Below are 27,648 nucleotides of genomic sequence, written 5' to 3'. Positions count from 1 at the left end.
ATACATATCCCAAGGCAAACGATTTACGAGTTTGTGATGAGGGTAGGGGAGGTGTCAGAAAATCATTACACAAAAAAAAATTGGTGGTGTAATAAAATGAGAGTAGACGTGTCCAGTAATTAGAAGAAGTAGTTTTTTCCCATCTACATTGGCAATTATATGAATGGCACTGAGGTCCCCAAAAGTATTCAATGACCATTGCCCAAAGGTCCCACTTTTTTGGGGTCCACTGATGCTATTGAATGTCTCTGTAGACTTGGGATAAGATATCAGAAATTTGAAATCTTTTACGATGGGGCAGACCAATGGGTAGGTTATTAGGTTTAAAGCCCAAAGTTCATAACATCTGGAGAGCGAGAGGGCCTTTTTCATGGTGTGGGGTCACTGAAATCAACGACACTTTATGCCCTTATCCATAGTCCAACACAACACAGCTCAGCCGCCCTGAGGCTTGAGCAGTGGGAGTTGGGGACCACACAAGTAGATTGGGAGCATCGTATAATAATAAATTAAAAAAACATTATTCATGTTTGGTTTGTACCATATTAACAGCATATATAAAAATGATGTATGCCGTCAGCCGTGTGCGTGCATCCCATACCAAATTACAAATTCCCAAATTCCTAGCTCATCTAATTTCTAATTTCTAATTTCAAAGGAGTAAGAATTAGAGAGGAGGACAGAGATGGGAGCAGATATACCGTGTTGCGGGACGAAGTTTTCGTTCTACGTGATTGCGATCGTAGGGCTGGTAGGCTTTGCAGGTCTCATGGCTGGTCTCACCTTGGGTCTCATGTCCCTTGGTCTCGTTGATCTCGAAGTCCTCATCAAATCTGGTCGTCCTCAAGATCGAATCCATGCTGGTAATTTCTCTCTCTCTCTCTCTCTCTCTGTCTACATCTCAATCGTCGATTTCGAAATTCAGATTTTCGACAACACGAGTGATCTGAATTCAGATAGTTAGGATTCGTCTCAAAAAAATTGTGTAGCAAGAGCTAGTGTTCAACTTTTGGACGGCCTGGATTGATGAATTTGGCTTGCTACGTGTTAGTAATTACTAGTAGGAGCAGAGAATTTTATGTTTTTACCTGAGAAAATGAGTCGAATCGTTCAATTCCGAGTTCATAGTGGAACTTAACACAGTTCGTTGTCCAGTCTTATAGGTCTGATCACATATTCCTCGATTTTAATTCTTTATGGTTTAATTTCCAAGGTTAGGAATCTTTCTTGGAAATATTTGCTTTTGATATAATCTGAAAAGAAATCTGTTTTCCGACAGCAAAGATATTCCCGGTGGTGAAGAATCAGCATCTTTTATTATGCACACTTTTGATCGGGAATTCTTTAGCAATGGAGGTTTGTCAAATTTTGATTAATTGATTTTATCGTTTATACTTGCTTTAATCAATAATTCTCATTTTAAATTTGATTTCCTCTGTTAGTCTCTTCCAATTTTCTTGGACAAGTTGGTAGCACCTTGGGCAGCCATATTGATATCGGTGACCTTGATTCTAATGTTCGGTGAGGTGCATTTTGATCAAACTTAACTGTTTATGGTTCATTTTATAATTTATACTAATGGTATACCTACTTGTGATGATCGATTAGCTAACTTATTGCATTTGTGTGTATAAATTTACAGATATTGCCACAAGCGCTCTGTACTCGCTATGGTATGAAAGTGGGAGCAACAACAGCACCCTTTGTTCGTGTTCTTTTATTTCTGTTCTTCCCGGTCTCTTATCCCATCAGTAAGGTACATTCCTATGTAAATTTGGAGAAATTTAATACTATATTCTAGGGAAAATGATATATTAGTTTTTGAAGCAATAAATGTCCCGCAACCCAAAACCAGCGGCCATGAGAATCAATTATTCAATATATTAATTCAGAAAATAAACAAAGACGAAGGGAACTTATTGTTAAAGAGCAACCACTAATCCATTCAAAACATAATTTCTACACACATAACCTTTATCTTGTCATTTTTTCATTTATAGATTTTGCGAGTTTTTGAGAGAGAGGGGGGGAGGGAGCTTTCCAGTTAGTAGATCTAATCAATGCACATCAGATTGAAGTTGTCCCAAGGAAATTGAACACTAAACCCTCTGAAAAATTTTAAAAAAAGTAAACCACATATATGGGGAAAATCAAAGGTCTTATTAGAGCATTGTAAAAAATTCAACTACAACTATGAGTCTCTGTGCATGCGTTCGGCATCTCTGCAAATCAGAAACTAAGAATGATCTCTTCTTATAACTTTCTAATAGCATATGTGATTTTTCTCAAATTTGTGATATTTGCGTAAGGATGTCCAATAGAGCATATTTGTGCCCTATTAATGCTCAACTGGCCAAAAATTAAAAAGCTCAGTAAGGAAGAAAATATTTGGTCTAGAAGAGGTTCTCAAACATTCACAGTAACTGTGATATATGCGAAAGAAAAGTTTTGACAACTAATGGCATAATAATGGTAGGGAGTAACAAAAAATAGGAAAGTTTCCAAAACTTGTTAAAAGAGGCTCCTACATGGGTCCTCTTAACTAATTTCATTCAACTCAAATCATACCATATGTACTTACTTTCTATCATAGCTGGATTGTTTATCAACAAAACTTTCTTCAATTTTTGGATTTGAATTTGTGTATTCTTCTAAATGATGTTTAGATGCTGGATTGGATGCTGGGTAAGGAACATGGTGTCCTTTTACGAAGAGCAGAGCTTAAAACATTTGTGGATTTTCATGGGAATGAGGTATGTATCTCAAGCTTAGAATTTTTTGCCTATTACTTACAGTAGATTGTTCCTTATTCTGTTGACTTTGTCTGTGATTTTAATTTTTAACAATGGATGGAAACTGTTGCAAACAACGTTTTAGTGATGTATGGTCCTACCCTTTATGTTATATATGTAAATGGCACCGATACATACTATAGAGGCCATTTCTAAAAGATTTCCCCATTTCAATAGCTGTCATCCATTTATTTTTTGACCACGATAGTGCTTTATTCATACCTTTTTCAAATAATGTATGCTGAACATTAGATTTAGTGATAGAATGCTAAAAGTAATAAGTAGTAAAAAAAAAAGTTGCCACCTCTATAGTGACTGTTATGATGGTGAATGTTGTTACTTATACTATATCATCAAAGCCCTATCCCAAAGATTTGTTGTCAATGTAATGAATCTTGTTCCTTCATTCAATTATATCTAAATTTGTATTATTAGATTTTCATGAATGCGTTCATCGCTAAAGTTAATGTAATGTAAACCAAAAAAAAAAAAAACCTGGGACCATGTTTCCAAATCTAAAAAGTTGAACTGCGTAACCTGTACACAAAGAGTGAAGTAGGGGATTAGTTGCTTTCATTAAATCAATTCACACATCTTGGGAAGAGTTAGAAAATTGTATAAAACCACACCTATTTATAGACAACCGAAGAGGATGTCTTTCTGTATTAGGTATGACGTTTCGAGATAACTATTCAGAAAACATTAAAAGATAATGTCTATTCTACAATTGAGTGTGTTCACTTAAAAGTTGTTCTATTTGACTGATGTAAACATTGGCTGATGATGTTGTTCGAACAAACATGGCGATACAATATACAATAGGCAGCACTATCTTATACAAATATGTATGCATGGAAGCTAAATGAACCATAGCAAAATTAATCTAAGTTTAATATATTTGAAAAGCCAAAGTTGAATAGTGGGCTGTTGTTACTTAATGTCTTGATCATTTTTTTTAGTAAGTTCAACGATCCAAAACCAGAGAATATGCATGTAAGTTCTTTTGAGTTGATAGGATATATAATAAGACATATATAATTGTCATGTTCTAAAACACTGATTGTGCATGATAGTTAAATCTCTACATTGTTTTTTAATATTTCATCAAGCAGCAGTTTGGAACAAAATGTTAGCAGGCCAAACTGACTTTATCTTATACTTTGTGTTCTATACTTACTCTTCCCCCCCTTTTTTAAATTCCTAAAATGAAACATGGTTTTTTATATTATGTTCAATAGGCTGGAAAAGGTGGAGACTTATCACATGATGAAACTACCATCATTGCTGGTGCCCTTGAATTGACTGAAAAGACTGCAAAGGATGCCATGACGCCCATATCGAACGCATTTTCCCTTGATCTGGATGGCACTCTTGACTTGTGGGTTTATAGTCCATTGTTTAATTCATTTTCTTCTTATGTGTCATATTGATCATTTCTGTTCCCTTCTTCTCAGGCAGACGTTGACTTTGATAATGACAAAGGGTCATAGTAGAGTCCCTGTTTATGCCCGAAGCCCAACTAATATAATTGGACTTATCCTGGTAAGTTAAGTTCTTGTTACACTTAAGCTATGGTTTGTTGGCCGTACATTCAATAATTAGTTAAGTCATCAAGTGTTTAGGATATATACATACATATGGAAATTTCATCATTTTTGAGAATAGAAGCCTTGATTGTTCTTTTACCTGAAGGTGCCAGCTTTTAAGTTGGTTAAAGCCTGTGAATGTTGATACCACTAGCTGGGTTCAAAACCCAACTTCACCTACTAATTACTGACCATTAATCTCGCTTGCCTAGCACAAAAAATGGGTTGTTTCTTTTACCCTATCGAGTGGACCACCTTTGTTACTGATCCCAGTTCAGTCACCGAGTTGGTACTGAAACCAACTCTGAGATCTGGATTAAGGTTTAGAAACTTAAGATTTGGCTCAAACTCAACGATGGAATTAGATTGCGTGCTAAATCTAGTTTTATGAATTTAAGAGGCATTTGTAATCTATTTTTCGTATGTTTTGAGTGGTCAGTTACTTCCACTTGACTTTTCATCACATGTCTGAGTTTTTCTTTTATTTATTTTCTTTCCTTTTTATTTTCTGATTTTAAATGATTGTTACGTTGGACGACTTGATAGGGTTAAGCATGAGCCAACTCATTGAGATTTAGGGTTGCAATCTAGTATTACTGATCTCAACTAGATAGTTTTCATTTTCCACGGTATCGTCTAGAACTGGTTTCTGTCTACCCATCTCTTCCCTAACATATATTCCACTTTGCAGGTAAAAAATCTACTGACAATTGATCCAAATAATGCAGTTCCCCTAAGAAAAATGACCCTTCAGAAGATTCCTCGGTGAGAAATATCTTATTAATAGATTCACTCTAGTAAAAAAAATAAAAATCTGTAACATTTCTTTTTCATTTTTTCCTTCAGATATTAAAACCTGGATTTTATCTTATTGGCACTAATAAACTGTTCAGTCTTAACATCACTACATATTAACTGCAGCCTAATCTCAGATTTTGTTTTGCATTCATTTAGGGGACACCGTAATTTGCAAAAAGGAGGAAAAGTCCGAACATTGTAAAATCCATTCCAACCGGAACTTATAGGAACATACATTCACCAAACCTCTTAATCTATTGTTGTAAGCAAAAAAATAAAACTGGAGAACTCAAGGTTGTGCCAGAAAGCAACTTCTAATGGAGTTACCGGTTCAAACCTGGGCATTGACCACTCATTGAACTTTTGGAGCTCATGATGGTGCAACTTCCAATTCTCTCAAATCTAAACAAGTGGTGTTGGAGAAGAAAAAGTTGTATGGGTCGGCATATAAGCTTAAGGGTTTTTGGTTCTTTCGATTAAGTTGTTCCCGATAGAATAGAACTGGTTCACGTTATTAGCTTAAGGGTTTTTTGGTTCTTTCGATTAAGTTGTTCCCGATAGAATAGAACTGGTTCACGTTATTTGTAGTTGCTAAAGTGAATATATTGTAATGCATTTTTAATCCATTACAGTTTAATTGACGTGTATCTTAAAAAGGGGAGCTAGTTTCGCACCAAAGCGTCCTTACATTTCCATCTTTTGGCATGTAAGCATCGTACTTCGTGGAATTCTAATATCCACCTTCTTTGTTCAAAGTTGCTATTAATAGTCACATCTCCTTTCCTTCTAATCATTAAGTATGTTTAAGCAACTTGAGGCTTCTGTTCTCGTCAATCCGTCCAAATTTCTAGCTATTTGTCTCAACTTTCATGTCTCCGTCATATTTTTGAGCACTAGATGTTTTGATGATCTGTTGGCTTGAAATGATTGTACCAATGATGCATTATTTAACCACAACCTTTATTCCATTTCTTGATACCCTTTTTCTCTTGATTTCCTGTTCATTCTTCAGGGTTTCTGAAAGCATGCCTCTTTATGATATTCTAAATGAGTTTCAAAAGGGTCACAGTCACATAGCTGTTGTGATAAAGGATCTCAGTGAGACAAAAGAACCACCAAGAATAGCTAAGGAAGTGAAGCCCATCAAGACTAAGCTAACGAACAAGAAGCAGAAAGGCCTGCCTGATTCAACTTCTTTAAATGCAGGTAAGGATGGAAGGAAAAAAAATAAAAAATCAAGCTGTTGTGTACATTCTCTATAACTAATAAGACTGACACACTTATGCCATTAGTTTGTCCGAGATACGAGGATGAATTCCCAATCTTCGAAATATTGGGCTTCAATTGTTATACTGCTTTATTTACTTGAGGGATTTCCAGAAAATTGATTTGAGGAATAATTATATACTCTAGGAGATCTCATGGGATAAAGTTGACCTAATTAGATGATAATTATTTGATCTACTATATGCTGTGTTGGTCTATAAAACATATGTTGCAATTTCCAACACACTCATCTTATTGGTTTCGATTTTTGGTCTATAAGATCTCCATATAGGGGTAAATTGAATAATGGCCTCAAGTGTGCTTGGTTTTGTGACATCTACAGCTGAGGCTGGAAGGATGACTCATCTATGTTCTACTTTTCCAACTTCAGTATTCCATCATCCATGACATACAAGTAGTCTTTGAACCATCTTGTATGGAAAATTTTGTTATATCTCACCTACAAATTATTGTGATTGCTACTGATCTGATGTTTCCACGTCAGGTTTATTTATTTATTTATTTTTGAATTTTAATGTAGATTTTAATTTTGGAGATTGATTTTCTCAGTGTGAATTGCAGAACATAATGAGGGAAGCCCTAATGCTGTGACCCAAATTCAGGGGGTTAAGCTAGAGCTTCGTGATTCACATACGGTAGTCACAAGCAAGGATGTGGATCAAGAGTCAAGGAATCGTCCTTTATCTGTTCCTGGATTAAAGAAACGGCATAAAGGTTGTTCACATTGCATTTTGGATGTTGAGAATGCTCCCATTCCGGAGTTCCCACCCAATGAAGAGGTCGTGGGTGTAATTACCATGGAAGATGTGATTGAAGAACTTTTACAGGTACATCTAAAAGATTACGAATGCATCAGCTTTTTATTCTCACTAGAGTAGGAGTCATCCTTCCTTTCCCTTTGTTGTACACACATAAGAGGCCTGAAGCCTGATCATCCAACGATACAATCTCTAATGTAAAGACAATGTAGACATCTACGAGGATGGTAACCCTTATACCAAATGTTTTGATAATAACCCTAGCCGCTCTACTTTGACTATTCGGGGATAAAAAAAAAAACAATAAAAAACTATTTCAGTCTTTCAGTTTAGCCCTGGATGGAGTTCGAAAAGAATTTGAAATTCAAGCATTTTATGGTAGTTCCATGTTCTCGTTATTTAATCCTTTTTTGTGTATTATTTATTGTTCGAACTGAAGTACGCATTTTTTTCCTGTTTACTTAAGAGTTTTTTTTGAGTTAGAGTAGATTGAGTTTTTTTTTATAGCCCTTTCCATTATTTGCGATGCTCCATTCTCGTTCACAAGTCTGTGTTCATGCCAGGAGGAGATATTGGATGAAACTGATGAATATATAAATATCCACAACAGGTAAAATTTGAAGTTTCTTTCACAGCATTCAAGTTTATGGGTCTCATCTCACGTTTCCTATTGCTAACCAAAAAATGACTTAAAACAATTCTTGCTAAAACAGAATAAAGGTCAACATGCAAGCATCTCAGGGGAAGACGGCCAACTTGAACTCAGCAGAGCCTTCTCCTACCTTATCATCAGTTGCATGCACGCCAACACCGACACCAACATCATCAATGTCCATGGGAAATGGTCTCACTCAGCGCTCCACACCAACACTCTCGGTCTCCACTGGTACTTCTGTAACGGGCTCACCCAAGGACACGTTTTCATGGGTCTGAATGCGACTTGCGAAGGGAAGATTGAGATTTGAAATTGGTCTGTATCTTATATGACAAACTCAGATGAGTTAATGTACATGGGCTAGAATTCAGATGGAGAAAATGTAATTGCCCACATAGCTTGAATGTAGGAAGGATAATAAAATTTGTAGTGTATTAGTTGATAGAAATGAAAAGGGCTTACATGATGTGCTTAAAAGAAAACTTCGAAAACTTTTGCCATTATTGCAAGATCAAATTCAAAAAAATTGAAATTACAAGTGTTTAAAAGAAAACATGGTTGCCACTTGGAGCGTTGAGTCTCTTAGCGGTATTAGGATCAAAGTTCTACTAAGATTGTGCCATCTCCTTATCTGCCATAGGGACACCCATTCAATCTCATATTAATATTGGACAAGTATGTTTGTGTAGTGTGGATAAGGTCAAGTGCATGTTGGAATCATCAATTGTCCTATTTTTACCAAAATTAAATCAATGATATTTGGATCATTAGACATTAGTGCATGGATGAAGGATGAAGAGAGGGAGAGCGAGGGGATGAAGAGAGGGAGTGATGTATGATGAGGAAGAAAGGATTTGAGGAGAGGTGAAGAGGTTAACTCGAGGGAAGTCTAAAAGAGGGAGAATTAAGTCTTAGTTTTGGAGTGAATGATTGTCTCATCATTGCTAGGAGTGTCCACTTGTGATATATGATGATCATACAACACGCAACTAAGGTACTCAACGTTCTCTGGTCACCCTCCTTGAGCAAGAATGTGCACATGTTCATCACAACTACTTGACTCATGCCTGTGGGACGCTACCATGTATGATTGTCTAAAATTACAGGAATTCTAAGTAATTTCTCCATTTCATCGTGTATGTATTGTGTATCCTATACTAAATTCATCAAATGCCATACATGCTGACATCTCGTTCAATGGTCTGTCAACTTAGTGACCAAGTGGGTTTGATCAATGCATGAGACGTAATAGAGAACAAAGATACCCATCCAAGGCCAGACATAGAAAAGGTGTCGATGATGTGGTGCGCCTTGGACGACATATGTCACTAAGGCCCAACATCTATATGCACCACCTCGCCCCAGGATTGATCTTCAAAGATATGAAAGTCATAAGGAGGAGAAAGCCATCAATAGTGCATCCCCGCAAAAAGCCCTGGTTGCTGGAATGTGTTTTTAAAGTATTGAGTACACTTCATGGAGAGCACAACGTGAATCAACTAACTGATACCAACAAGGTGTAAGAGTATGTTCAGACAATGTAGCATATCTTGATGTCCATCTTGAATTTCTATTAGGAAAATTGAATCTTTTCCTTTCATGCCGTGCAAGGACCAACACCGTAACAAACCTCAATTAGAAGGAAGGATATATCGACTAAAACCCCTAATTCTCCCCCTTGAAGAACCCTCTCTTAGGAAAAATCTCGGTCGTCGTTGAATGATCCAAGTGGTTTCACTCCATCATTTCTCCCTTCTCTTTTTTAGGGTGCATTTGCCCTTCTTAAGTTAAAACAATATTGAAACAACCTTTGACTTGGTCTAGGTGAAAGATAGGGATCACCTGACTCTATCTACCACCAAAGTCAACACACCACTCGATGCTTGACATTAGCTAAAGACTTTATCCATTTTGTTTACCACATCCACACATTCAAATACAAGACCTCTATAAAAATGATGAAGGGGCTTCACTAAAAACGGTGGATTCCTTTAGGACTGTCATACACACGTCAATATAATGGAGATTGAACAAACATTGTGGTTTTGACAAAAATTTGCATCACCAATTATATTTCTTTTTTATGTAAAATGAATTGATATATTCAAAATAATATTTAGTAGGTTAGCTGCTTGACATGATGAAATTTTGAACACAACATTTACCAAGTGTTTTATGAAAAACAAATATTTAGTTAGGAACTTTAAATTTTTAAAAAGCAAAATCATCCAACTTTTTTCTTTCCCATGTTTATTCTCATATTGGACAAGTAAATTTTCCTCATCTATTTTATATTAAAAAAAAAGTATACATTTTATTCTTAATTGATCAGGAGTGGAGGTAAGAAATATTATTAGACGACGGCTTTCCCAACATAGTGATAGTGCGTGCGTGTGGTGTGTTTCGACGCATTTGAGGTGCACTTAGCAATTGTAGAGTTGGGGAACATTTTCTATTTACCACCTGTCATACTAATGGTGGACTTGTTGATCCTTGGGATGAGATGAATTGATTCAATCTCATCCGTCAATTCATTTATTGTGTGATCATGAGTGAATTTGTGTGATGATTCGAACCACCTTGTTTGTGAGTGGGCGGACGGGAAAAGAGTTGTTAATTTGGATCCAATGGTCCGTGGAGCAAACAGAAAATGACCCAAGTAGTGGTCGGGTGAATAATAGGTGGTAGGTGTGAAGAAATGCATTGGTTTGGACTTGATCAATTCCACTGGGTATGATAGCCCCAAAAGACGAATTGAGACCTATACATTCAGAATCTCAAATGGATAAAAAAACACATAAGAACAATAACAAAATGAAAATTGTAGACTGAATTATTCTTTCCCCTAATAAAAACAGGCTGATTTCGCATGAGCTAGAAACTCCTCAAAATAATAACTGCATAACGTTCCATTCTTTCTTCCTTAATTATTTAATAGTCGTGATTTTCTGACACTCCCTGATGTGGCATGGGCTAGAATCATAGATTTTTCTTTCAGGATATACAACTGTACATCTCCATAAATATGTGCAATTGTGTATCCCTAGAAAAAGAATCTATGGTTCTAGCACATGCCATGTCAGAGGGCGTGTGTCAAAGGACGGCTTTAGAAAATCATTAATTGATTATTTACTTGGGATCATCTAGTTGCACCCATCCACTACTAATTGCACTTGGAAATTTTCTTTTCCACTCAAAATAAAAATAAAAATATTGCACTCTTTTGTATTTTGTTTTTTGATCTTCTTCAACCATGCAGTCCATGCTCACATAAATTATTGTTTATTCAATAATTTTTATAAGAAATACTTAATCATATAACAAGCATTTTTACAATTTACACAAGCAAAGTAGACAAGTCCAGACAAGGTGAATAATCCTACGGATAACCAAGTACAATTAATAGGTTAAAATTGAGGTTAAAAAAAAGGTAGATTTACCAAAACATGCACAACTTTTCATTTATTTACCAAAACGGTACACTGTAGCAATTAATTCTGAAAACGGTAAATTTACCATTTTCGGAATTAATTTTTTTTATCAAAACGGTAAAAACAGTCAAATGTATTTTTTATACCGAAAATGCCCTTTTTTATTTTTTTGACTGAAATTACAAAAATAAAATTGATTTCGGTAAAAAAAAATTATAAATACATATGATTGTTGGATTACCGAAAGAGTGTATCTTTTTAGTTGGATTTTCATTTTTTTTAAGATTAAAATTGTAAATATATATGTAAAACAAAAAAAGGGTATTTTCGGTATAAAAAAAAATATTTTACTGTTTTTACCGTTTTGGTAAAAAATATTAATTCCAAAAACGGTAAATTTACCATTTTCGGAATTAATTGCTACAGTGTACCGTTTTCGAAATTAATTTCGAAAACTCTACCGTTTTGGTAAATTATTCTTAAAAAATGGGTTATTTTTCAAGGTTGGTGGGCAACCAGCTATTGGTGGTGTGCAACTACTTTGTCCCTATTTAATTTTACAATTGGAAAATGCTGGAATGACACAGGACAGGGTATTTACTGCAATTCTCACAAGTCTCACGTGGGATGTGTACATAACCATTGATGTGTTTCCTTCTGATACGAGTAAAAACCATCTACGATTATGTATGCATCTCCACGTCAGAATTGTGAGAATCACAGTAGTAAATCCTGTGTCACCCCATAGCACGACTTTTTACAATTATACAAAGGCCTTGTGTGGATACACCTCTCCGCGCAAGAGCAAAAACTCAATCTCTCCCCGCAAGAGTAAAAACCCACTCCGCAGAAGAGTAGGTTTTTGGAATTTCTCAACAAAGAACAAAAAATCCTCTTCCTATAAGAGCAAAAACCTCCCGCATAAGAGCAAAATCCTATCCAAACGTTTGTTAGCTCCCCACAGGAGCAGAAGTCATCAAGAAATTCTATCCAAACGCATAGAAAACTTCTCCCACAACAATTTCTCTTTTTCCGGAGAGAGAGCTCTGGGTGCATTTAGTCTATCGTGTCGAAAGTCGAACACGTTTTTAGTCCGAAAGACGAATCTGTTTCATTCCCAACATGTCGAAGTTGTCTTACTAAAAGAAAGGACAAGAAATGAAAATATATATGAGGCGATGCAATTCTCTGTTGTATTTTGGTAAAAAATAACTTTTTTAACGGCATTTTCGGTACAAAATGCAATTTCCAGAAAGCGTGTATATTGCGCATTAATGTGTGTCCTGAAGGGCACACGTTAACAAGAATCTTCTTTAATTTTCTAATTAAAAACATAACCACCCCTTACGACTGTAATACGGAGAAAATTTTCAAATTAAACTGAAAAAAAAATAGGCAGATTTACCAAAACATGCACAACTTTTCATTTATTTACCAAAACGGTACACTGTAGCAATTAATTCCAAAAATGATAAATTTATCATTTTCGGAATTAATTTTTTTTACCAAAACGGTAAAAACAATAAAATGTATTTTTTTATACCGAAAATGCCCTTTTTTATTTTTTTGACTGAAATTACAAAAATAAAATTGATTTCGATAAAAAAAAATTATAAATACATATGATTGTTGGATTACCGAAAGAGTGTATCTTTTTAGTTGGATTTTCATTTTTTTAAGGTTAAAATTGTAAATATATATGTAAAACAAAAAAAAGGTATTTTCGGTATAAAAAAAAATATTTTACTGTTTTTACCGTTTTGGTAAAAAATATTAATTCTGAAAACGGTAAATTTACCGTTTTCGGAATTAATTTCGAAAACTTACCGTTTTAGTAATTATTCAAAAAAATACCTCTGTTCTTACTTCTTTGTTACCTTCTTTTTTCTATTTTTTATTTCAATAATTTAAATCAGTAATTAAAAATAAAAAAAGAATAAAAACCAATAGGAGAAAAACGATTGTACTCTTGTAACCATAGAGAAAAAAAAAATTCCATTGAGAAGAAGAGATTGAACAACAAAGCCCAAGCGCAAGAACCAATTTTTTTCTTTCTAAATCCGCTTTTTTGGGGTCTTACCAGGAGAAAATACAACCATTTTAAGTACTTTTGCGAGGCTGGCTTTTTCTCCTTCCCCTGCTTTTTATAGTCTCTTTTGGTTTTTGTTCTTCAGAGATTCCACCTTGTTTCTTCTCTTCCTCCCCAAATTCCTCTAATGTTCTGGCTCTCTTCGATTCACTTGCTTCTTCTGTTTGAATTTTTTCTTCGCTTTCGATCTTCACAAAGATTTTGCGAGGTCTTCCACGCTTTCTTGGAAGTTGTTGAGATTGCTCATGAGTTTTTTCTCCAACTGTTGATGCTCCTGCTTCAGCTACTTTCTTTGATTTCTTCTTCTTTTTCGTTTTACCCATCATTGATAATCAATCTTAAACAAAAGACTATTTGGGTTTCTCTAGAATCCCTTTTTTTAATCGATAAACCACACAAAATCCTTAAAATACTAAATGAAAAAACCCATGAAAAATAATCTCTTCAATCCAGAACCAGCAATAATGAATATATATATATATATATATATATATATATATATATATATATATATATATATATAGCTTTTTTGGGATTTTCTCAACAGAAAATGAGAATCCCCTGTTTGTTTGTTTGTCTATCTCTTTCAAATCCAAACTAATCGATAAAGGACCCAAAATCCTTACAAGATTAAACGAACAAAACCCATGAAAGTAACCTATTTAATCCAGAATCTGCAAAATATGCTCCACTAACCTTCTTTAAAGAACTGTCACCAATATCCAGACCCTCAATAGCCATTAAAATCATCCCTGGTCCAGTCTCTCTTCAGTCTATTGTTACACAGAAAAAAACGAGGAAGTGAGGTGGAAAGTTGGAGGCGGCCAAAATAGAGTAACCAGAGTTAAAACTAACCCAAGGATTTCCCAAGGTTGGGGTTGGGTTCCATGGTACGATGGAGTGGAGACCCAAGACTAGTCCACACTAGGGTTGCACATTGGATCGGGTAAATCCAATAATCGAACCAATCCGAGAATAAAATATAATCTTAAAATAATAAATATATTGATGTTTTGTTTATGTGTATTATGTCATAACCTGATGTTTTGTTTAATATTTATTTTACTTAATTTTAAATTTTAACTATTTTAATTTTACCATTGAAAATAATAAATATGAGGAGTAAGAATCGATCCGAACCAAGATTTATTTAAATTGATTCGGTTTTATAGGGTAATTGGATTGATTTGATTTTAAATTTGTAGAATTGATCATGTTTGATTTTATTTCGATTTTGCCATAAATTCAAATCAATTCAAATCATGTGCACCCGTAGTTCAGAGTCTGCATTCTGCACTCCAAACTAACAACTCTTTAATTCGCTCAGATTGGTCTTGGTTGACCCCTAATTTGACTCTAAAGAGGCAGGTTCTATACTAGTATCAGGCCTAAATCGATTAAGCTCTAATCTATCATTAATGGGTTCGGGCTTGACTCACTTAGATGTGTGCCAAATAAAATGATTAAAATTTCTTATTTTTAATGAAAAATGCATTTTTCAAATATTTTTGTGTGTGCATTTTCTAAGACTATTCTATCAAAGTTGAAATTAATATCTTATTAATCTACAAAGGTTATAAATGAGACAATATATTTCACTTTTATTAGAAAAATATTTTTATAATTAAATATATTATAAATATTTGGATAAGATTAAGTAGCAAACCAGGCCAAGTTGGGTAATATACAGTCCTAGTCCAACCATGAATTTAATGGGATAAAAATTATTAAGCCCAACCCTAAATTTGCAGGTTCGATATGAAGGTCCTAGCCCTTGTTTTGTCGGGCGGGCCATGCTAACAGGTTTAATTGACACCCCAACTGTTTAGCTGATCAAATATAACTTGACAAAGTAAATATGTGAGCTAAAATATATTTGTTTTATAGATATAATAAGTTCCTATTATCCCTCTTCTTTTGTGAAAAATAGGGGAGGGGTGGCGGTTCAATTTAGGGAAAGTTACTTAAAAGACCATGGCAGAATGATTTCTTTCTAAAGAATCCATAAGTTTGGGCAGTAACTAAATAGTTCATTTAGTACAAATTTATTTCTTAATGGTCCCTAACTTCATCTCTTAGTTTTAATAGTTTTGAAATATAAAAAGTTACTTAAAGGACTCTGATGGAGGGATTTTTTTCTAATTAATCCTTGAATTTTGGGCGGTTGTTTAATAGTTCAATTAATAAACTTTTTATTTTTTAATGGTCACTCAGCCTGATTTTAAATACCCAAACAAACTCTTTTTAATCTTCTTCACATACTTAAGTTTTCCAACAGCGATTCCAACCATTTTTGATGATTTTTATCGTGAATGATGAATGAAAATGATATATTTCTAATTGTGGATATCTAGATATAAATTTTTTTTTTCAACAATTTATAACAAAAAAATGAAGAACGAATCTAAGATTCAAAAAAATTATATATAGTGTAAAGCTCACAACTTTTTATTTATGATGAGTTAATCTAAGGAAAATTACTCAAAGGACCCTAGTAGAAGGGTTTCTTTCTAAACAATCCCTAAGTTTTGGATGGTATCTAAATAGTCCATTTAATAAAAAAATTATTTCTTAATGGTCCATGAACCTCATCTCTCAATTTAATAATTTTGAAATAGGAAAAATTACTTAAAGGACCCTAGTAGAAGGATTTTTTTCTAAGTAGTCCCCAAATTTTGGGCGGTTGTTTGATAGTCCATTTAGTAAATTTTTTATTTCTTAATAGTCCCTTGGTCTCATTTTAAGTTATAATATTTTTGAAATACCCAAACTACCCATTTTTTATCTTCTTCACATACTTAGGTTTTTCAACGACAATTCCAACCATTTTCGATGATTTTTTATCATGATTGACAAATGAAAATGATTTATTTCTTATTTTAAACATTTATATATATATATATATATATATATATATATATATATATATATATATGACGATTTATAACAAAAAAATGAAGAACGAAGCTGAGAGTTAAATTTTTTTATATAGTTTGAGCTCACCACTTTTTATTATTGAGATCAATACTTTTTATTGTCGAGCTCACCATTATTTATTGTCGAGGTCACCAATTTTTATTGTTGAGTTTGACAATTTAAAAAAAATAAAAATGGTGAGTTTGATGTCGGTTCATTTTCGTTTTTTAAGTTTTCCAAATAAAAATACATGGAAAGATTGATCAATAACTTGACATAACAACTTGGGTAGACTTTCAAATCAAAAGAATCATCCTTGATTGATTTTCATCCAAAAATAAAACAAAAAATAGAAAAAAAAATCCTAACTTTTTGCGTACTTCAAACTGCTTGAAAAAACCTTTGAAAATGACTTTTTCTTCATCTCAAATCCTTTCCTCTGAAACTCGACTAGGATGTCGAAAATCCAATTTTTTGGATAAAAAATGAAATGGTGAGTTTGAATGGTTAGGGAAGTTTCAACATTTTAATTGTTTCATTAGGGTCTTTTAAGTAATTTTCCCTTTGAAATATCCAAACTACCATTTTTCTCATCTTATTCACATAGTTAGGTTTTCCAGGGGTGATTGCGATCATTTTCGACAATTTGTTGTGGTAAATGACGATTGAAGAATGATATACTCTTAATTTTAATCATTTAGATGTATTTTTTTATATTTCAATGATTTAAAAAAAATGAAGAAAAAATTGAGATTTTAATTTTTTTGATGATTATATTATAATTTTTAATTTGAAACTATATATGATTTATGTGTTTTGGGTATTTTGAGGAGATTTGCCCAATTTCAAACTAGAAAAAATGCAAAATCTCGATCACATTTACAATGTCGAGTTCATCACTTTTTATTATCTATTCAATATTTTTATTGTCAAACTCGCTACTTAGTATCAAGTTCATCACTTTTTAGTTTTTATTATCTAATTCGATGGTTTCTTTTTTTATGAAAATTTTGTCGAACTTTTAATAATCATTAAATGTTGAAGTCTGCAATAAAAAGTGGTGAACTTGACACCAAGTATTTTTTCCACACAAAAAAATCCCCTAAATTATGAGTACGACTTTGTAGCGGCTAGCCCGCTTCAAATTTCGAAGAACCCCTCTTCATTACAATACACGTGGCATTTTTAATTTATTTCATGCCCCTACATTTCCGGTCAAATTTTAAATACCTCTTGATATCGTGGAATCCATTGGAGAGGTTTCTTCAAGATTTTGAAGCGGCTGTCCGCTTCAAAGTTTTTTCCCTAAATCATAGCCATGGCTAAAGCACAGATAGAGACTCGAGAAGGATTGGGTCGTATCTTGCGCACCCCAACAACGCGTGATCCCAGAAAAGACCTTTAAGACAGAGACCCATGAAAGGATCAAGCTTTAGAGGGCCTTATAGCCTTTATTCCTTCTCGAGATCTCTAAGGGGATATAAATTACAAATAACATGAACCATAGAACCATAGCACTACGGCCTCCATTAGACGAGAAAAGTAGAAGAAAACTAAAAGTAAAAATCAGAACTTTTGTATCACCTCAGATTTGTTTCTCAAAAAGAAAAGAACCCAATTTTATTTATGAGATTTGAGGGTTTGGGTCGTTCTCCTTTGTTTGGGTTGATCGTTATTGCTTGATCAGAATTGCTCGGGAGGTCGAAAGCTCAGCTGGGTCGTTGAAAGTGATTCGATTTGAAATGACACATAGTGGGGAGATTCGTGGGTGGTAAGAGTTTGGGTTTTCGTAATTAAGAAATGTTTGTGGTTTTGTTTGACTTGGTTGTTGTAATTGGTAGAAAATGAAAGTTTTGGACGCTTATATGACTTGTGTGGGATTGTCAATTGCCGTCCAAAATTCCCTCTTCGAACTTGTGAACAGAGAATTGGAGGATGATCAATTTGATATATTCTTAATTGGAATTGAAACAATAATGGAGAAAAAGGATTCTTTATGTTCTGTTTTAGTTCTCAAATGCTCTTGATGGTGAGTTTTTTTTTTCTTCTAAAATCTTATTTTATTCAGTCTTTTAGACTTAGTTCCCCATTCTTTCCTTCAAAATTTCATTTTTTGGATTTAAAAAAAAAAAAAAAAAAAACTCTGAATTGAGCATGAATTAGTTCCTGACATTTATCTCTGCATCCATCTTCAGTTATCATAAGGTTTTGTTCAATTTCAACCCTTGAATTGGATTGCTCTTTACACTTTACTTTATTTTCTATTACTTATCCTTTTGCTTATGTTCCTTCTTTTGGTGTGTCTGCGAATCATGATATTGTTCTGGTTAGTGCCTACTCTTAATTTAACCTAAAAAGGGGCCCTTCTGTTCTAATTTAGCCATCTATAATAATGGGCTATCTGCTCTGAATTGGCTTTCATCTTCTCTCTTCTTTCACTCTGTTTCATTCATCTGGTTATTTATTTTTAACACAAGTGTAACATATACTTTTGTTCAACTTTGGTTATCTGGGTTTCTCTTACCTTGATATGTTTTTTTTTTTTTTTTAATCTTTTTTTTATATATGGGTCCAAGCAGCTGTGTGTCTAGATTGCTCTCTGAATGTTTGAACTGAGTTTTTACAATTAGTTATGTAATTCTTCTTTGATTTTTGGATCTTTTTCTCAAGTGCTCTATTGATCTCGGTACAGGTTTCCCTACCAATCGATTTCTCATTTGCTATTGTACGGTGTTAGCTAATTCCCAAGTCATCATTTCTATTGATGAGCAAGTTTTGCAATCGAGAACAGTACTAAAACTTCAAGATGATGAATGGTTCTTACGCCAAAGAGAACAACGAGGAACAACCAACCGACCAGGGCCACAAGATCATCAGGCACTCTCCGTACCCACTCCGCAGCCATTTGTCATCACCTTGGTTCGATCTTAGAGTCTTCTATGTAAGAGTCAGCAATTGTGAGGTTGATAGATCAACTCCTGAGTTTCTCACTCTCAATCATATTTCACTGAGCCCTGATACCCTCCTTGAGGTGAATGGTGTGAGGACTAGCATATTCTCCGAAGGAGTCTCTTCTATTCTTAGAAGAAATCAAGTCAATAAGAAATCCGAAGAAGCTACATATGTCAGCACTGATAGTATAAGGACGACAGGAAGTGTGCGGTTTGAGATTTATGATAGAGAAGATCTGTTGCTGTTTGGGGTCGTGGAGATGACTAATGGTAATGGTTTTATCAGGGAATCAAAAAACCATTACAGTTGGTGGAGCATGAATTGCCAATCGAAGATGACTATTGGCTCCAACTTCTTGAAGGGAAAACAATGTGTTGGTGCTGAACTGCCTTCACCAATCATTGAGGTTTATGTTGCTGGTTCTTTCTTGGGCACTCCAATCATTTTAACAAAAACTCTACAACTAAGCTTTCGGAGGAAGCACACAAGAATGGGGATGTTGGATTCAATTTCAGAGTATGAAACAACTGAATATAAGAAAGAAGTTCCATCTGAGGTTACTTTTCAGGTACTTGATATTAAACTAAACAAATCACTCTTACAATTAAGTTTTTGATTGACCTAAAATGTTCCGAGTTTAGGAGAATGTGGATTCATCTACTATCTTAATGCCTTACCAGTCATGCCATGTTTGATCCACCTTTGTTTTGTGGACCAAATGTTTCTCGTCTTGCAACATGTTTTCTTGTTACAGAAAAGGCCATGGACTGGCAAATGGAATCTTATCTTTGTTTGGTCAGGAAGATATGGGCATGGCACATGTTTTTTAATGCATGGAGTAACCACAATGTTACCTTCTTCTTTTCTGTGATATTGCCGTTTTGTTCTACCAGATTCTTGCGTGGATGTCTGTCTTATTTAGTGCACTGGTTTTTGGGGTTTTTAAGTTATATAGAGCCAATTTATCTTTATTAATATCTAGAGCCTTGGCCGTAAGATTTGTTTGTGAAATTTTTTCCATGTTCATTTTATTTGAGTATTTGTTATTCTTAGCGGAGAACATTGGCTTTAGACAGAATTGACTGGAGGCACAAGATTCATTCATTTCAGCTGACCCCAAATTTTTGGGATAGGGCTTTGATGTCGATGACAATGATTTGTCATGGAATTCACATACACATACATAACTATATTGATATGGTTGTGAAAAAGTTATTGTACCCAATTTCATCATCATCCATGCTTTATCCTAAGTAATGTGTCGGCAGTTGGAACCAGGTTGACCGTTCAACTTTATCCAGAGCCATATCATCACTCAAGGCAAGTGTCTTTTGCTACTTGTTTCATCCACATCTTTCTCGACTTTTCTTTTTTCTTGTTGTATTACAAGACCTTTAACTTGCACTGAAACTCTCCTCATTAGTTCTATAATTCCCTGAGTGTCATGTGCTTCAGTGTAGGCATGTTTCTTTTATTACTACCTCCATTAACATCATTTTTTGGCCTTCTGCTAGCCTTATTAGGGTCTTTAGCTTGCACCGAAGCTCTAATTCTCACTAGTGCCATATTTATGTATATTTATATTGATAACCATGCCTATATCATTCCATCCTCCCAAACCAATGCTCCAAAGAGGATTTTAGAGAGGAAAGGGATTCATTAGCTTAGGTCTTGGAGCTGTCTCTTCATGCATTGCCAAAAAGTTCGTGGCTTCTAATTTGAGGGATGCAAGGGTAGCTTCCATGTAAAAGTAAAACCTGTATGTATATTAAGGAGGTCCAAATGCAATGGATTACTTACCTGATTTCATTTCATAATAGTTTTCAGTTTATCTTTGAGAATCTCTCAAGGACTTTACTTGCCGTTCAAATGCCCCACTCACATTTCCCTTGCAGATCTCAGCACACCAAGACTGCAAATCAGAGACCGAAGAAGACTATAGCAAGATGTACTCCATGGCAGAATACATTGATGGTGAGGATGGGGAACTCTCTTGGTTCAATGCTGGCGTGAGAGTGGGTGTAGGGATTGGCCTCGGAATTTTCCTAGGAATTGGGATAGGAGTAGGTGTACTGGTTCACACATACCAAGCAACTACCAAAACCTTCAAAAGGCGGCTCACATAATCCAAATTTCCTTCGTTCAGTAACCCATCTGTCTCCACTGCATTTCAATTGAATCCCGCAAATCCACGTGCAACTTTGTTGCATTCCTGAGATTGAGGAGTGTTTACTGAGTAAGAACTTTCTTGCTGCTGTCAGTGTCTTTGTATCTTTATGTAGAAATGTGTTATTTGTCCGATATAAATGAAGTTACGATAATGAAATGTAGATTTCCTAGATGGGTGGTGGACTCTTGTTTCGAGTTGCAGTTAGGACCAAAGACCTCTCTTCCAGAGAATCTTTTCCCTGCTTTGTAACTTAGTTCATTCCAATTTTTTGCCCTCTTCATCAAAGACTATTATGTTAGCTTTCGAAACCTTTGTTTAGATTTATATTGTGTTTGTGTGGTTTTTTTTATCTAACAAAATAAAATATTCTTTGTATGTAACACCAATTATATGATGTTTATTAGTCATACAAAGATCTTAGTTTTGATGTCACATCTCATCAAGAACTTTCATAGTGATGAATCACTTACTATATTCAAGACATCTTTCGCAATAAGGGATCTCTATGCTCAGGATGACAAGTGCTTTGGATTAGGACTTCTTGAAAAAATTCTGAGGGTGAAAAATCATATAGGTGAGATGCACTATTGTATGATCTCTTACTATTATGTTAGTCAGACACTTTAAAATTTGTAAATGACGTGTACATGATGTACCCTGTCTGACTGTGTCTGTGCACCTACTCTGCATATCTCGAATCCGATAAGTGTTTCGGAAAGATGTTCTTCCAAATTTAGCATATGGAGCTAACAGTGTAGTTTTTTCTTCTTTTTTTAATCTTTGATACTCTTTGTCTTGGTGGATGAACCATAATAAATTTTGAGCTCATCTTCGAGATCTGCCAAGGTCGAAACCCAGGCAGATAATGAGGATGTTAAGCGCAACAGCTTACGGCCACATGTCCTTGTGAGGTATGAGAGAGAGAGACACGAGAAACTCATTTATCAACAAATCCCCTACTTCATTATGTGCACACGACAAAGTTCAATAGCCTTAAAAGAAAGAGTAAGAAAGCAAATTCACAATATATCATAAACAAATATTAGAATCACCAATAAATGAATAAAACTAGTTATGTGGATTTTCTATATCCATTTCCCTTGTTACATGGTTGAATATGCACAATATTTGCCACTATTATTCATTTGAAGTAGCCAGATGGATCCCAATCAGTCCTTTTTATTATGAGAAACAGCGGTAAATGGCCTATGTGGTGGCTGATTTGCCCGTCTGAACCAAGTATTGAAGGCCAAGACCAAGTGTGGGCAGTTCTCAACATTGTCGGTAGCTAGACCATGGCAAATTGACAGTAGCATCTCTGCATCTGACATGGGTAGTGTGGATATGATACTCAGGAACGTCTCTTCCAACTCACGGAGCAGACATCTATGGACAGATTCAATCAGATAATTCTCTTTTTGAAGAGCAATCAGCACTGAAAGCCAATTCTTTACCAGCGTCAACCTAACCTGAAAAATGTCGAATTGAACATAAGCGAAATGATTGCCCACCAATCAGAGCAACAGATAAGAATGTTAGAAGAAGAAATAGAACCCACAAAACAGAATATGCCCTTATGAAGTATAGCACACTTTCAGTAATAGCCTAACACCTAATTTTAATTACAAGGTATTTGAATTAAGAGCTCAAACCCATTGTAGTCTGACCGATATCGCACTAGTCCGTAATAATCTACCACATAACTTTTTTCACAAAGCATTCCTATCAAATAGCCAAAGCCCATAGCGAGAAAACAAAACTAGAAGAACAAGGTGGCCTTTTCAAACAGAACAAATTACGTTCATCCATCCCCATGTATGATAAATTCCCAACCAAATACAAAATTCTCCAATATAAGGCCTCTAAATTCTCTGACTATAGACTATCAATAGGATGAATGGATTTAATCTTCAAGTTTTGTTTCTTGCAAGATATAAGAAATATTTTAAATTATAACTATATTAAATTTGGATTCGAGTAAATCAGGTTGGCTCGCGAACCCAATCTGATTTGAGTTGGTTTTTTTTTTTATCCCCAAACCCAAGCTAACCATGCCTAGACTTGACCAAAGGCCGAATTCAACCCAATGTGTTTGGGTTTAGCCCGCCCAAATTACAGACCTCGAAACTAATGCAACTAATGCTTCTTCTTCTATGTAGATTCCATAAAACCAAAAAGTGGTAATATAAGCATCAACAATTAATTCACATCTTCTATACTTTCAAATATAAAATTTACGAAAATAATTACCTTTGTAGGAGCCAAAATTGAACCAAGAGTGATGGCACGAGCAAACTTGTTAGTGCATTGAAGCAGCATAGTTAGAAGTTCAGGCTCAGTACACAGCCATTCACCATCATAAAACAACCGGTAAAGGTATGCATTGGATGAGTTCTGCTCACTCCACTCCTTTGCCGCCGAATCTGCCACCCGAAGTTCAATCATCAGATCGACCAACCACAACAGATTTGTCATGTTGGCCTTTGCCAATTGCGTATACCATTCCGTACGAGCCATTATAGAAAGTACTTGCTCCTCCTTCTCCTCGTCAAAAATATTTTCATCCATCACATAATCCTTCATCGTTTCAATCAATCTCTTCAAAACATATTTGAATCCTTGATCTAAAACCCCTCCCACTAATTCCCGTTTCGACGAGAATTCCCTAAAAAACTTTTCTGTAAAATTCTTAATGGACAAATTGCCGTTGGTTGTGACATTATGAATTACAGAAAAAACCAAACTCGTTAGCATTCCCTCCGAAGAATTAAAATTCACAGGCGAAACTCTAGATAAAAGCTCCTGCGATTCCTCGGGATTGAGTAATGGAATTAAACTCATTACTTTTTTTTCTTCATCTTCGCTCCATGGAACAACTTCGAGGAATCTAATACAGGCCTTGACGCAATCCTCGAATAGAAGTTCTAAGGCAACTGGGAGAATGGACAATGCTGCTGATGCGCTATCGATCACGCCATTGAAATCTTCCATGTAAAAGAGTTTCAGAACTTCGAGATGAAACTCAGTGGTTCCAATTGAGGCTGAAACTTGCAAATTAACAGAAATAACTCCATCTACGATATCTTTCATCCATCGCTCGGATAGAAGTGTGGAGAAATATTTGGATCGACGACGAAGAACCTTGGAGTGAAGGTAGAGCACCTCATTAGTATTTGTAACGTTACATTCAAGAGAAAGCCCTAGATCGAGATTGAGATCGAGATCATGAGAAGACGACGATTCAAGTTGGAGATTGAGAATGACGTCAGCTGTGGTGGAATCGTTGAAGCGGTAGGTGTTGGTGTTGGTGGAGTTACTGCAGTCGACACGCGGTCTTTTATACGGACGTTGAAGCATCATTCTCAGCAAAAATTTGTTACTGATAAATTTATCTATAAAAAGAAAGTGGAGAAGAAGAGAGGCTGAGATTAAGAGCTACGAAATTATATAGAACCTCTTGACTTAAATTAATGGAAAGAATAACGATAACAAGTATTTACAGACAAATTTTTTAATCTATTAATCACATTTCAAAACATATTATAACTCAAATTCGTATGTTAGTGGAAGTGTTGGTACTTCAAATCCTATTCCTACGTACATCCGGATTCCTATACATTAACACAAAAAAAAAAAAAAAAAAAAAAAAAGTGAATAATGATTTTCTAACTAAGAAGTCTTACTTGGTCAAATACTTAGCTGACATGGCATGGACATGAATCATATATCTATTTTCTCTGGATACACAATATCATATCTTTATCAGGATTTCCCAAGCAAACAGATCTATGGTGAGCCAAGTTTTCATCCAGTGAAGACTTTCTAGTTAGAACTATCAGTCGAAAAAAAAAAATTTCTTTAAAGAGGGAAACTCATCGCACGTTTTGATGAATATTTGACACACATGTGTCTCGCATTTTGTCTTTTCCCATTGAGATTGAGTTGATTCAAGAATAAGTAATTTTAATCTTAATTAATACACTTTGTAAATTGAGTTTTGTATCGAAAATGCCCTTTAAAAAAATTATTTTTTATCACAATGCCCTCTAATTCCAATTGTCAAAGTGTATTTATTGCACTTTATCATGTGTCCTTAATGCACATGTTAACAAAATCCCTTAATTAAAGTAGCAATCTTTATTTATTATAATTTCCAACAAAACAAAACATTCACAATATATGACAATATAGAATTAAAAAAAAATGTATTAATAACAAAATAATCACACATACATATTAAATAAATCAAGATATAAGAAATATTTTAAATCCTAGCCATATTAAGTTCGGATTCTGGTAAATCAAGTTGTTCGATGCCTATACCCGAATTCAATCCAATTTGAGTCTGACATTTTTTCCCCCCCATACCCAAGCTAACTATGCTTAGACATGACCCAAGGTTGGGTTCAACCAAATGTGTTTAGTCCGCCCAAGTTGCAACCCTAGAAACTAGTGCTTAATTTATAGAATTTCTTTAAAAAAATAGACACCTATATTTGAAGAAAATACTTTTATATTTTCAAAAGTTTTTTTGTTGAGTGTTATTTTCTCCACTCTCGAGTGTGTCATACCCCAATTAGTCTTGTGACCCTCTTATATTCATAGTTCTCCCTTTCTCCAACAAGTCAATCTTTTGAAATAGTTGGTTGGTTAATTTTGTATCACAGCACTAGATTCGTATTGATTGCGGGTTAGAATATTTTCACCCTTATAGGTGAGGGGGGTGTTGAGAGTGTATTGTCTCCACTCTCATGCGCATCGTACCCCAATTAAGTCATGTGACCCTCTTATATTCATAGTTCTCCCTTCTCCAGCAAATCAATCTTTAACAATAGTTGGAAGGTTAACACCTTTTAATCATTTTTTAGAGGTTTTTATTTACAATAATGCTGAAGTGACCTCAACCTGGAAACTCATATCACACTTCTTGACTTGAAAGTGTATGGGAATTGTAGGTATTTTTCATCGAGATACAAGTGAAAAGTATTTGTGATTCACATCCACTTTCACGTCAAGAAGTGCGATATGAGGTTCTAGGTTGAGGTCACTCTAGCACGACTCTTTTATTTAATAAAGTACTTTCTTGATATGATCACTGATAGTGATCGATTAATAGAGTTTTTTATTCAATGACATTATTTTTCACTTTTCAATCATTTTTAATTGATATGATATGTTTAATTTTTTTCAATTTTTTAATCCGACCAGCACCAAGTTATTGAACTTGTTAAAAAAAAAGGTTTACTGATAAATAAAAAAAATGTTATTATTACAGAATCATATTATAACCATTTAGGACTGCCAATGGGTTGGTTCAAGCCCAACTTGGTTGAGCTCTAACCCGACCCTAAAGAGGCGGAATCTACCTAAACCAGCTCTATATCCTTATTGAGCCTGAGTGGACTAAGTCCTAGACTGATCCTAATGGGATTGGGCCGGGTTCAGGTCAAACAAAATGACTAGAATTCAATATTTTCAATGAAAAAAAACGTGTACTTTTCTAATAATTTGTGTGTGTGTGTGTGTTCAAGATTATTCAATGACCTAAAAAAATATTTAAGTTTTAGTAGAAAAATATTCCTCTAACTAAATATATAATGTATATATCTGTAAGATTTAGTAGCGAACCTAATTGGACTGGGTACTATTACGCCCTAACCAAACCTAGATTTGATGGGTGGGCTCAACATGAAGGCCTAACCCTTGTTTTGTTGGACTGTCCGGGCCGGTCCGGACCAGCGGGCTCACTTGACAACACTATAACTATTTTATTTAAAAAAACCAAGATTGACTGAGTGATTTGAACCCAGAATCGTCACCCAAAGACTTTACCAACTAATCTAAGCTGCAATCAAGAACAACAATATTGAACTTGATACATAAGCATAACTTTGCGGTTTTGTTACCAGTCATATATGCACATTGCACAACTTCTGTATATATGGTTGGTATGCTTCCAACCTCCAGTATACTTGATATTGTACTCTTTTGGTTCTCAACTGGCCCATGAAATTTTAATGCACAACTTTTCGGTTCATTGCACCAGAATCATTTATAATCAGTGATTTGATTTCTAGTTGTTCTTCTTGTAATTTTGGTTTGTGATGAAAATAACTGAATCCAATGATTAAAAGTTGCCGACTAGGATAATTTTTGTGTAAGACCAGCGTTTGGTGGGGCAAATATTCCTGATAGACAGAAAAATGAAGGATTT

The 27,648-nt window shown here is 34.7% G+C and overlaps 3 protein-coding genes across 4 annotated transcripts; 2 read left to right on the top strand and 1 right to left on the bottom strand.

Annotated features, from left to right (window-relative positions):
* Positions 1 to 540: 540 nt before the first annotated feature.
* On the top strand, positions 541 to 8,358 carry LOC147407341 (methyltransferase, putative (DUF21)). The gene is made up of 12 exons (XM_086435860.1): positions 541 to 863; positions 1,280 to 1,356; positions 1,443 to 1,526; positions 1,643 to 1,756; positions 2,667 to 2,753; positions 4,031 to 4,170; positions 4,247 to 4,334; positions 5,070 to 5,143; positions 6,189 to 6,382; positions 7,025 to 7,290; positions 7,785 to 7,831; positions 7,935 to 8,358. The coding sequence occupies exons 1-12, from the start codon at positions 686 to 688 to the stop codon at positions 8,152 to 8,154; spliced, it is 1,569 nt and encodes a 522-aa protein (XP_086291986.1). The 5' UTR covers positions 541 to 685; the 3' UTR covers positions 8,155 to 8,358.
* Positions 8,359 to 17,645: 9,287 nt separating this feature from the next.
* On the top strand, positions 17,646 to 21,866 carry LOC147407340 (uncharacterized protein At1g01500-like). 2 transcript variants are annotated; one of them, XM_086435858.1, is made up of 3 exons: positions 17,646 to 18,083; positions 19,005 to 19,832; positions 21,160 to 21,866. In XM_086435858.1, the coding sequence occupies exons 2-3, from the start codon at positions 19,119 to 19,121 to the stop codon at positions 21,388 to 21,390; spliced, it is 945 nt and encodes a 314-aa protein (XP_086291984.1). In that variant the 5' UTR covers positions 17,646 to 18,083; positions 19,005 to 19,118; the 3' UTR covers positions 21,391 to 21,866. The 2 variants fall into 2 exon arrangements, with proteins under 2 accessions (XP_086291984.1, XP_086291985.1); XM_086435859.1 differs by lacking the exon at positions 17,646 to 18,083 and adding an exon at positions 18,094 to 18,341.
* A 671-nt stretch (positions 21,867 to 22,537) lies between these two features.
* On the bottom strand, positions 22,538 to 24,859 carry LOC147407339 (BTB/POZ domain-containing protein At3g05675-like). The gene is made up of 2 exons (XM_086435857.1): positions 23,685 to 24,859; positions 22,538 to 22,903 (listed from the first exon to the last, which is right to left on the bottom strand). Exons 1-2 carry the CDS (start codon positions 24,792 to 24,794, stop codon positions 22,604 to 22,606), a joined length of 1,410 nt encoding a protein of 469 aa, XP_086291983.1. The 5' UTR covers positions 24,795 to 24,859; the 3' UTR covers positions 22,538 to 22,603.
* Between the last annotated feature and the right edge of the window lie 2,789 nt (positions 24,860 to 27,648).

This window comes from Akebia trifoliata, chromosome 3 (assembly GCF_017979445.1).
Source record: "Akebia trifoliata isolate Shusen 1 chromosome 3, ASM1797944v1, whole genome shotgun sequence".
In the NCBI taxonomy this organism is placed as follows: domain Eukaryota; kingdom Viridiplantae; phylum Streptophyta; class Magnoliopsida; order Ranunculales; family Lardizabalaceae; genus Akebia; species Akebia trifoliata.
Note: the sequence above shows the minus strand (reverse complement) of the source record. Positions and strands in the feature narration are given on the sequence as shown.